Raw genomic sequence first — 11,640 nt, forward strand, 5'->3', positions numbered from 1 at the left:
AAAAAGCACAACAGTTTTATGTGCTCTGTTTCATGTGCTCTGCATTTTTCTTCAAAATCCAGGAAAGCTTCAATAATCAGGTTTGATGTTTAATTTTTTTAATATATTAGTGACCACCACTAGGTGTCACTAAACAGTTTGAATGCAATAAGAGGTGTTAACAGAGGAGGCTCCAAGGCAGTACTAAAGAAAAGTCATGTACTGTAGTAGTGAAACTGCACTTGCTTTCACAACACACAGGAATGCACATTAAAATACTAAGGCACCAACGGCCTCAGAGGTGCCAAGTAACCAGGTCTGATGCATCAGCCTGCAGATGTCAGTAATATGGGGAGAACGTGCCATCAACCCACCCTGGAGAGAGCAAGCTCAATTGTGCTAGCTGGCCCTAGCTGCCGGTGGCTAGCAGCATGACCAGGATTCAAACTTGCAAATCCTCTTGCTGGACCACTTAGTGCCCCTGTAATCATGCTGAAGTATGCCACGACAGCGCACTGTTGTACCACTGCTGCAGAGGCACTCGCTGCTTACGGGCATCAATTATTGACGCTTCCCTACTAAAGGAACACACTTCGAAGTGTGCAGTTTTGGACGCAGAAAGCGATTATAATACAAATGCTTTAAACTGCTGAAATAATGAAAATTCACTCATTTTTGAATGCTTTAATTAAACCAAAGTACAATAGATGCAATGCAATCAAAAATTCAGCAAGCAGTGCTTCATTTTTAAAACCAAAGGTCAAAGCAGGGCTATTTTATTTCCTTAAACATGAGCTTCTAATTTGTCCAACTAGCAGTATGAGCTAAGCTGATAAATGACATTACTGCTGGTCATGACTGCTATTCATGAGCCATTTCTAATAATAACTCTTGAAGTAAATATTGGAGTAATTTTGGACCATCTGGAGCTTCCACATATCTTTAGCCAGAATGCCATTTCTGGAGTGGAATATTTTGGCCAGTGTGCTGTCCATTGGAGAAGGACTATAATTTTCACACTGTTTACCCTGTAGACCAGGAGCACATTTCAGTGAATAGGAGAAAAAGAAGGTGCCATATTGGAAGTAACATGTGTCCTTCACATCTCCACTTCTCAGGTCAAAGGAGCACTCTCCAAGAAGGTCACTGTTCCAGTAAGTGTCTGCATCGTAAACTTTAAAAGTAAGTTTTTTGCTGATGGACAGCTTGACAGGACCAAATTCAAATGATTCTCTCCAGCGGGGATTGTTATCATCTGTAATTACTTTAGTGCGTTTAATTGTGGTCCCATACAAAACTTCGACTGAGCCATCTGTTTCTGTCCAGCGGTCTCCATATAAACCTTTGGCAAAGAGCTGGAAAACCTTCAGCGTGGCTAGATTTTTTTCCGCGGGACAGCAGTTGGCCATTATATTTTTACTTTGTTCACAGACGCAGGCACAGCGATCTCTGGCACTAGTCTGATGCCCTATCTTACAAGACTTAGAGCAAACTTTTTTTAAGGCATTTTCACGGATATACTTCTCTGTTGCCATCTTTAGCCCTTTCTTGGCAGGGTGCTTGTTATCCAGCACTGAGTGGAGGGGTTGAAGAGTGTATGTCACTACATCTGGGATGGTCTTCAGGGATTCCAGCCATGCTTTTAGTGCATTTGGATGCGAATAACTACCAAAAAGAAGATCCTCGCCATTGATGTTGCCTCCAATAATCTCTGTCTGTCGTTCATTGAACATTGAGCTGAATCTGTCATTTGTATTCATCTTCTTTTTTAGCTCTTGACAGTGGTGGACCTCAGCTTTAACAGTGACACCACTGTGTGTGCCTGATGCCTCCACATCCAAACAGTCTTTGACTGCCGTGTCGGTAAGACCATTCATTGATGCCTTGCAGGTTCTGATGGCTGTCACTGCTTTCATCTTCCCACCTAAATCCACTCCTGTGGTATAGTGTGTGCCAAATCTGTCAATTATACCTTGATAGGAGTCTGAATCATATACTCGAGGAAGGGACTTGACAGCCTGAAGAAACTCATGATGCAGTGGAGGCGATGATACTATACTGTAACTGTGAAGGCATGGACTAATAGTTATGATTTGTACACATGAAAACTTAATAGTAAATCATTTATCATGATCAAAATGTTTGAATAGCAAATATTGGCTTACTGGTAGAAGCTGCACTGGACAACATGCTTGGTGAAACTGAAATTGTCCTCCTTGGACTTCTCCATGCCGTATTTTGCTTCACGGGAATGTGTCCCTCCAAAAGATACAGAACCTTTAAGTGGCACATCCAGTCCAATTTTCCAGTTGTTTGAGATCGAGGAGGTAGAGTCGTTCACCAGAGCTTCACTGGAGTCATAAATCTTGCTGCCAACCTTCATTGAACATTTCGGAAGTTTTCTCCAAAATGTCACAGCTGCAGGTATCTTCTGCTTTGCGTTCTTCAAATAAGCATTGCGAATTATTAGGCAACTGCCGTTCCCTCTGTCCCAGTCCTCCATGTCAATCACATAAGACCCTTTTCGCTCCATCTTCACAACGTCAAAGCCCTCTCCTCCAAGGTTGTAGCCCGGAACGAAGTCAGCATTCCTGCATTCTTCTGGCCCACCTAGTTCCACCTCTTCCTCAGCATTCAGCATGGAGAGAAGAAAGCACCACATCCAGCAGCTGACAAAGCAATGCCATATCCACCCCATCATCTGAGTCAGAAGAAAAAAATCTATTTCGTCAATTTTATACAGTAATAGTGTACACTATGCTTTATAGTATATATTATAGTGTGGTAAATAAACCTTTTAAAATCATCTTTGATTTATATTATACCATCCTAAATGTTCAGTAATGATAAATATAATCATATCAAAGTGTTCCATCAGTACTTACTTCTGTCTTATCTTTAGCCGAGATGATCTAAGGTAGACCAAATGACTCCTCTTAAATACTAGAGAAAGAGGGAGGGACTTTCTTTATTTAGTGAAGTGTCATAAATCAGATTTTATCTATCATTTATGGTTGTTCAGGAAATGACCAGGTCAATAGGTCCATGCTATATTATATATTATATCCATGTTCTGCGCATGATTATTGAGTAGTCACTAATTCATGACTACACAATTCCTTTCCTTCTACCTGAGCCTGTAATTGCAACACTTCACACATGCTGACTAACCTAAGAAGGAGCCAACTGTAAAAGAAGCGTCCTTTGCAGTCTGTTTTTGTTATGTCTTTTTTAAATTTTATGATAGAGCAGGGCAGGGCAGGGCAAAATATTGTACATATCAATATATTGGAAACTATTTAAAACCAGAATATAAAAAACTACCATATTTATAATATCACACCTGCTACACAGGTTTTCAGCTGTGAATGATTTAATTCCAAAAAACTTTGCATGGGTCATTCCTGTGGCAATTGTTTGGTTCCCGGAGGGATGACACTCAACAAATGTTGCTATAAAACATTGCAGTTGAAGGTATTGTTTCAAAAAAGTTAATTTTTTCTTTAAATCCAGCCTCCTCACAATCCATGACAGCGGGTCGGTTGACCCACTTCAAGCCTGAAGTGGGGTGAAACAGTTGAATCTGTTAAATAGTGCACCCCTAATCACTAGTCCGTTCAAAATGCAGTTAGTACAGGAAGTCACCAGTCTTTATAATGGTGCAGAACAGTTCATTTTGGTGGGGTGGGGGGCAAACAGGGGGGTTCACAGAATTCACAGACCTTTTCAGGATTTTTGTTTCCTAACTACTATTTGCACTTTTCCTATCCATCCTAAACTGCATATGCTATGGTTTGATGAATTGGCAGGACTGTAGGAGCTATTGTCACACTGCGTTTGACATAGTATCTGCTTGTGAAGTTTTGAGATTTCTTTTGCCCACAGTGTTAGCTGCTGCTGCTGCTGCTGCTGCTGCGTAAACTGATCTTAACTGATCGTAAACGCAATCTTGCCTTAGCCAGCTGTGCTGCTGTTGGGAGCAGTGCAACAGTTTCAGAACCAGTAGCCTACATTCACACATTTAGAATAGATTTTACAACATGATCTGTGTCATTTTTGATAACAGAAGCATTTAAAAGAAGAAAACAATAAAGAACTTTGCGGTTCTACTTTACTTCTCTGGATAAGAGCGTCTGCTAAATGCGAAATGTAAATGTAAATGAACAAAATTCCCAGGCTACTATCAGTAACACACTACGTCGTGAGGGACTTATATCTTGCAGTGCCAGACGTGTCCCCCTGCTTAAGCCAGTATATGTCCAGGCCCATCTGAAGTTTGCCAGAGAGCATATGGATGATCCAGAAGAGGACTGGGAGAATATCATGTGGTCAGATGAAACCAAAATAGAACTTTTTAGTAAAAGGGAAAAATGAACAGGGCCATGTATCATGAGATTTTAAGACAAAACCTCCTTCCATCACTGATGGTAGAGCACTGAAGATGGAATGTGGCTGGGTCTTTCAGCATGAAAATGATCCCAAACACACCGCTTGGGCAACTAAGGAGTGGCTCTGTAAAAAGCATTTCAAGGTCCTGGAGTGGCCTTGCCAGTCTCCAGACCTCAACCCCATAGAAAATATGTGGTGGGAGTTGAAAGTCTGTGTTGCCCAGCGACAGCCCCAGAACAGTCTAGAGGAGGCCAAATACCAGCTACAGTGTGTGCAAACCTGGTAAAGACTTACAGGAAACGTTTGACCTCTGTCATTACAAAGGTTATGTTACAAAGTATTGAATTTAACTTTTGTTATTGACCAAATACTTATTTTCCAATATTATTTACAAATAAATTCTTTAAAAATCAGACAATGTGATTTCCTGGATTATTTTTTCTCATTTTGTCTCTCATAGTTAAAGTTTACCTGTGATGAAAACAGACCTCTCTCATCTTTCTAAGTAGGAGAACTTGCAGGAGAACTTGGCTGACTACTTTTTTGTTGGTTACTTTTTAAGTTACTCCTAAGACCAGTGCTCTCAGATCTGAGGTTTTATCGCCAGCAACTGTATCTGTAGTGCAGCAGTTAGGCATGATTACTGTACTGTTGGCATACAGTACCACCACCATGGGAAAAAAAAGCATTTCCTCTTCCTGTTCTTCCAACACCAGTAGCTTGATCTGATTCGTTCTTGTCTAATTGTTTAGAAGTAGGCTTTCTGGCAGCCAGACTTAAAATTGTTCCTCTCTTCAAATTCACAGCAGTTTAACATTTGCAATTGTCAGTGGTTTAACATTTACTAAATGAATGATAAAATATTGTGCATGTTGCATACCTTTTGTTGGCGACCTTGTTAGCAAACGAAACTTGTGACAGATGTCCTGAGACTTCTTGGATGTCACTATTTAAGCAGTGTTCACTTGCTCTTGTGAATGTTGAATTTCCTTTACTTAGTAGTGATGCTGCTAAATGCATACATGTAAAATGCTTCGGCCTGCTTTGTATTTTGCTATTAGGTTCTTTTATAGATGACTGTCACAGGTCATGACTTGAATTGGTGTTTTTCTGGCTTTTTATTCTACAAAACAAAATGGTACCTTAGTTCAAAGTAAATGTCAGTCATGACAGAGCTGAACATGTTTTTTTTTGTTTGTTCTAGAATGTTTTGTTGACTGTGACCACCTTTCACACTCTTCTCACAATCTGATGTTTAATGCAGCACTGTGGGTTAAGTGGCTTTCAAGTGTTATTTACGACTTCTTATACCTTTTAGTGTGTGAAATGTTCATGACAAGCCTGCACTAAAGTCAGACGGTGGAATCTGAACCAAATAGACTTTAGTAAGGTTTATCCAGTATAATCACCCAGGTCCATATTTATGATGATTTTAGAAAGTTCACTGAAGGCAGGGTATATAAGAGACAAATGTACGCTCAAAGCAAAAAGGGTTTTGAATGTTACTGAATCAGCAAAAGAACATCTACAAGAGGTTTTCTTTGTATATGAAGAAACATGTATTCAGAAAAGGAACCATTTAGGCATTTAACCTTTATTTGAGTTATTAGGGCTTATATACAGTCATGTATAAAAGTTAGGACACTCCATGAAAACCTTTTGTGGAAATGTCATGGTTTGGGGCACCTTTTCTGCAGTAGGGCCTGGAGAGTTATCCACTATAGAATCCACAATTAATTATTTATTGTATTAGAAGGTGCTTGATGAAAATGTCTGAGCATCTGTATAAAAAACTACAGCTGAAACGTCACACAGCTGAAAGAATTCTGCATGGAGGAGTGGGAATAACTTTCTCCCAGTTGATGTCAGAGACTGGTAGATCATTATAGTAAACATTACCGTAGAACATTTGCCGTAACTTAAAATATGGCTCAGTAAGATACAATGCATTTAGATGTATGGATTGCATGTATGGATTGTATGTAGGTACAGAAGAGACAGTGCTTACAAGCTGTGAAAGCTTACATTTGTAAATTTATGACACATCATAATAGTTTTACTTGTTTCATCACTGTTGGTTAGTCAACTATGTTGTTTACGCTGTTTGTTTACATATTAGCCATGTGAAATGATGAGCAGTGGGGTAGATTGGGCCTCCTGTTCATGCCTATTTGAAGTAATGCTGGTACTGAATACGGCCTTTTTTGTGACCACAATTACCAATCTTCATCATGTCCAAAGAGAGCAACAGTGGCTGCACGTGCCACCTCATGACTGTATATGCCAGACAAATCATATATCCATCAAACAGTCAGTGGTTCAGCTCCTCCACGACTTTAACCTCTCACTCTCGCTCATTAGTCTGCTGCTGTTTGATCTATCCCCAGGTTGCCATTTGCCAAAGGAAGTGAAGGTGTTGCTTTGAAAGCTGTTTAAAAGCTGTGTTTGAACGAGAGAAAAAAGAGTTGTCATCATGTCATGGAAGACAGAGAAGATTGTGTGGTGACTATGAAATCATTTAAACAGGATATGCAGATTAAAAACTGTAATGCCTTAGTGTATTAGCAGACGTATGGTATAGATATAGAGAGGAGACATTGGGGTAACATTAGGAAGGCTCAATAAATTAGCAGGAGATTGTTACAATGAGAACTGCTGAAAGGCCTTTCAGTCATATTTACCATCCACGCTGCAGCGCTCTTATCTGCTCTACCGTTCATGCAGGTATCAAATGATGACTGTACAGCCAGTCAAACTCACACACCTGTGTTTGAGATAATGGCAAAAGGGAAGGAGGTCATTTGCCTGTGTGTGAGACTGTGAATGACTCCAGATGACCAGTTCGGTCACTTTAAAAGACATCATAATGACAGCCCTGCAATTATTTTCTCTTTTTACTCTGCAAATCATTTTTGCTTTGGTGCATCAACCTGTTTTGAAAGGTAATGTTAGCATATTTTATAAAGCTTTTTGTTATGTAAATTGCTGAGCATTATCAGAGAAAGCTGTTGCTGCGATCCAATGTGTAAATTCCAAATGAAGTTTATCCTTTTGCTATTTTTTTTGCGATGACTGTTGAATGTAATAGAAAAAACAGAATAGAATTTGATCTTTCAACATAGTTCAACATCTGCTTCTTGTTGGGTTTGTAAAAAGTACAACATAAACATATGTAGTATTAGGAGAGAGCGAGGCACACCTAATATTGGTTAAATGTAACAAATGTTTTTATAATAATGAAAATCCACTGCACAGCAAAGTACCCTCTTTCATTTTTGCCATTATTGAATCAGGAATTATTTTTGGTCGGGTTTTAGGGCTTTTGTTTAGGTCTTGAAATTCTGTGAGTTGCAACATCTTCTCGTGGGGTCTTTCAGGGAAAGGGACCTGATTCGGTCAGTGCTGACTACCCTTTTGTAGGGTCTTTCATGTGAAAAGGGGATCTGACCTGGTCAGTCTGACGTTCGTTTCATTGTGTCTGGTTTTGTGAATGCCTACATTGCAGTAGTAATGTGGCAAGAGTTATCGTATGCTCTTTAAGGTCCGATTCAGAATTTGTTGTGCTCCTTTCTGCCTGCCTGTAGTTTTTGTGTGTGTTTATGTTGCAGTGTGCAGTTGAATAGCCTAGAATCAGCTGATCTGGTGTCCTGGAAGAACATCCTGCTCAGACCAACCTGGCACTTCCTCTATTCACTCTATTAGCTTGTTAGCTTGTTAGCTTTATACTTTACCAAACTCCCATCTTTGGGGAAAAGTAGGGTGTAAGTGCCTCTGTTTTATTGATTCTCCTGGTTGGCTGGCAGGGAGTTAGGGTAGTCTTGTGTTTTCTGGTTTCTTTTGTTTTAGGATGAATTAGTTGTGTTTTTATTTAGTTGTTTTGTTTATATTGCAACAGATAACACCACTACCTGCCAGTCGGCTACCACACCATCTGGGAGACTGGGGTTTGATTCCCAGTCTGGGTTTAGTTGTTTTGTTTATATTGGCATATGCTCACCCCTGAAGACAACCAGCCCCAACACCATGCAGTGGTTTGGTTGGTCTGGTTGGTGTGGTGCAACAGATAACACCACTACCTGCCAGTCGGCTACCACACCATCTGGGAGACTGGGGTTTGCTTCCCAGTCTGGGTGACTATGCTGCGCTACACCTTGGGCAAGACTCCTAACACTACATTGCCCCACCTCTGTAATATGAGTAACCCTGGAAGTCGCTCTGGATAAGAGCATCAGCTAAATGCAATAAATGTAATGTAAATGTAAAGAGCCCACTCTCATTTTCTGTTACGACCTGACCCCAGACAGGTCGTAATAACTTTGGATGTAGTCGTGTTCCAGGAGAACATGCCGTTGGTCATATTGTTGTGTTTCCATAGCTTCCTCATTTGTGCATTTTGACAGATATTTCTCCAGTTTTTGTACCATCGCAGTGTCACTAAAGTCGACAGTGTTAATTCATATTGTTTCAGTCACCCTCTCGATGGCTGTAATACAACACCAACTTATATAAGATAATGAGACCAATTAATTAGACCAAGAGCAAGCCATACTAAAGTACAGCCTCCACACAGTTGAGTGTTGAGCACACTTTTACACAAAGAACCCTCAAAATAAACAATTAGAGAAGAAGAATTAAAAAGACATCAGTGTTTTTATTTTTTGGAGGGGAATGGCCTCCACATTGCTATCCTGCCATGCACACCAGATCAGTTTAATGCCTAATGGTGACATTCAACAAGAACGGCCTGTTGGTCCATAGATACTACCCCTCTTTGTGACTTTCTGTGTTCTCATTTGCCACATGAAAAAAAATTGATGTTTTTTTGGAAGACCATGCCTTGGAAGAGTACCAGTGGTGTGGAATTGTCTCTATTTGTCAGTCATCTTCATCACAGTAGACTGGTGGAGGCCAAACTTAGAAATAGTTGGGTGATTCTTCCCAGGATAGTAAGGCTTGATAACACTGTATCTGAGTTCCATGGGAATCTCCTTTGTTTGAGGCAAGGCACACTAACATAAAGCTGTGTGGTGCAGACTAGACCTTTGTAAAGTGGTTATGCTCTTGAAGCATGGGATAGATGTAATATCTGATTGCCATTATAATTAATTACCCCTTCAGATGAACTCTGACATTTTCTGACAGATATGTAAAGTTGGACACTGTGGCGTAGTAGTAAATAAGTAAAACTATAATGTTGCTGTATCGTATGTTTAACTGAGCCCCCTTTTATCTACTTTTACAGAGTATATTAAGTTAAATTTATGCAGAAATACAGAGAATTAAGGTTGCCAAACTTTATAACAGCACTGTATATTCTAATTCACAGTTTGATTCACTCTGCTTTCAGCTGAATTGTGTACAAACAGTATGGGCTTTCCTATATAACAAAAGAATTACATTTTGTAAGGTCGTGCTCCACTCTCCCCTACATATTCAGGAATAGAGTGTAAAATCATGGAAACAGAGACAGGCAGTTAAGCAGTTTTGAGGTGGATATTGCTGTAGAAATGACAATCAGAAGTGCAAAGCAGAAATGTGGGAGTGACCCCAAGATTGTTACAATTTCCAAGGTTGTGTTACAGGTTGTGTATAAATAAAGTGCACTCAGTATGTACATCGGAACAATGAAATACAAATCCAGTAGTAATAAGTATTTCGTTTTTAAGGTATACCAAAAATAACCAATATTTAAATACGTATTATTGCTACAGACAGTAGAACAATGTTAATAACTTAAACTCAGGGGCCTACTAGCTTGGAAGGAGTGTCTTTACTGCACCTGCCTCTGACTACATCAAAGTCCTTTAGTTGTGGTAATTACAAATTTAGTCTCTCTGGGTGTTTAATAACTCATGGTGCCATCCCTAGTGATGTATGGTCTCTTGGACTGCGCCTGGCTTAGACTTTTCTGGGGTCTTGACGAGTGTTTGAGATCGTTCTGTAGAAGCAAGAAACTGTGACTCTAAGGCTCATCACACACAACGTGGCCTCATTTCCATGAGGTGTGCTTGCCTTCAAACTCAAACAGACCAGCAGCTACTTCCTCAAATGGTTAATCTATTGTCATTGTCGGCTTGTGTGGTAGTCTGGGCAACCTGTTCTGAATGTCTGAACACTACAACACCTCACTGGCCAGCTGTTTGCACTTTACCACAACTAGGTGAGACTGACGAATGAGCCTCAGCATATGACTTTGCATAGAGGGTGGCACTACAATATGTAGCCCTTAGTACACTCCGCTATCTGACGAAGCCAACTGACTTCTGGAGTACCAGTAAGGTTGAATTACTTTTTGGAGAAGACTCCGTTCTTGCTTTGTGAATTTTTGCATCTCTGTGTACTTCTGTTCACTGATGGAAATTGAGTATAGCACAGTACAGCACTGAGTATTGAAACACATTCTTAGTCATTCATTTTTGGTGTGCCAACTGCGCTCTGGATAGTGTGTCAGGCAATTCAATATCCTGTCCTCTCCTGTACTTAACAGTTATGTCGTACCACTGAAGCTGCAATCGCATTTGCTAAATGTGTATTGGAGCGCAAAGCAGTGGCTTCTTGAAAATGTCTTCAAGAGGCTTGTGACCATGACGTGTTTACTCAGGATGTAGTGGTGAAACTTTATGCAGGCAGTTTCTGCACATTCTCAGTGTCTGCTAGTGACCTAGAGGAGAACAAAGCAATAGGCTGGTTGTTTTGCAGGAGGACAATTTAGAGACCAGAGCTACTTGCATTGCAAAAGATCTCAGCTGGATTAAAGAATTTTAGCACTGGCGGACAACAGCATAAGGTCTTAAGCATGTCAAAAGCCTTCTGCTGAGCTTCGGCATCAATTCTTAGCAACTATCGCAGTGGAGCACTCACCTCACTAAGATTTGGATTTAACCTGTGACAAATATGTCACAAACTCCGTCCTAGTCGTTCAGGGGTGGCATGCAGTGGGCCGTTTCAACCGCTTTCGATGGGTCTGGTTTTAGACCTGTTAGGAGATGTCCTTACAGCACCGCCAATGCCTTCCACAATTGTGTCCATGGTGCACTGAAAACTTTCTGGAGCGCATTTCAGTCCAAATGGTAATCTCAGCCACCTGAATCTCCCAATTGGAGTGTTGAGAGATAGGATGAAGCTTCCTCTTATTAAATCTGGAGATGTCCTGATTTAGCATAGCACCAGAACTGAAAAGACATTTGCACCTGGGATGGTAGAAGTCACTTTTTCTATTGTGGGCATTGGATAATACTCTCTCTTAATGATCTTATTTAAGTCATTTGGGTC

At 40.3% G+C, this 11,640-nt stretch overlaps 1 protein-coding gene across 1 annotated transcript; it reads right to left on the bottom strand.

Moving 5' to 3' along the window:
* Positions 1–648: 648 nt before the first annotated feature.
* On the bottom strand, positions 649–2,680 carry LOC140551290 (perforin-1-like). Its single transcript, XM_072674689.1, has 2 exons — positions 2,145–2,680; positions 649–2,043 (listed from the first exon to the last, which is right to left on the bottom strand). The coding sequence occupies exons 1-2, from the start codon at positions 2,678–2,680 to the stop codon at positions 858–860; spliced, it is 1,722 nt and encodes a 573-aa protein (XP_072530790.1). The 3' UTR covers positions 649–857.
* Positions 2,681–11,640: the final 8,960 nt, after the last annotated feature.

The sequence above is a fragment of the Salminus brasiliensis genome, chromosome 3 (genome assembly GCF_030463535.1).
Source record: "Salminus brasiliensis chromosome 3, fSalBra1.hap2, whole genome shotgun sequence".
NCBI lineage: Eukaryota > Metazoa > Chordata > Actinopteri > Characiformes > Bryconidae > Salminus > Salminus brasiliensis.

Coding starts and splice junctions, on each gene's coding strand:
- LOC140551290 (XM_072674689.1), bottom strand. CDS start 2,680: ATGATGGGGTGGATATGGCATTGCTTTGTCAGCTGCTGGATGTGGTGC. Junction 2,044..2,144: donor GTCCAGTGCAGCTTCTACCA/GTAAGCCAATAT, acceptor ATGCCTTCACAG/TTACAGTATAGTATCATCGC.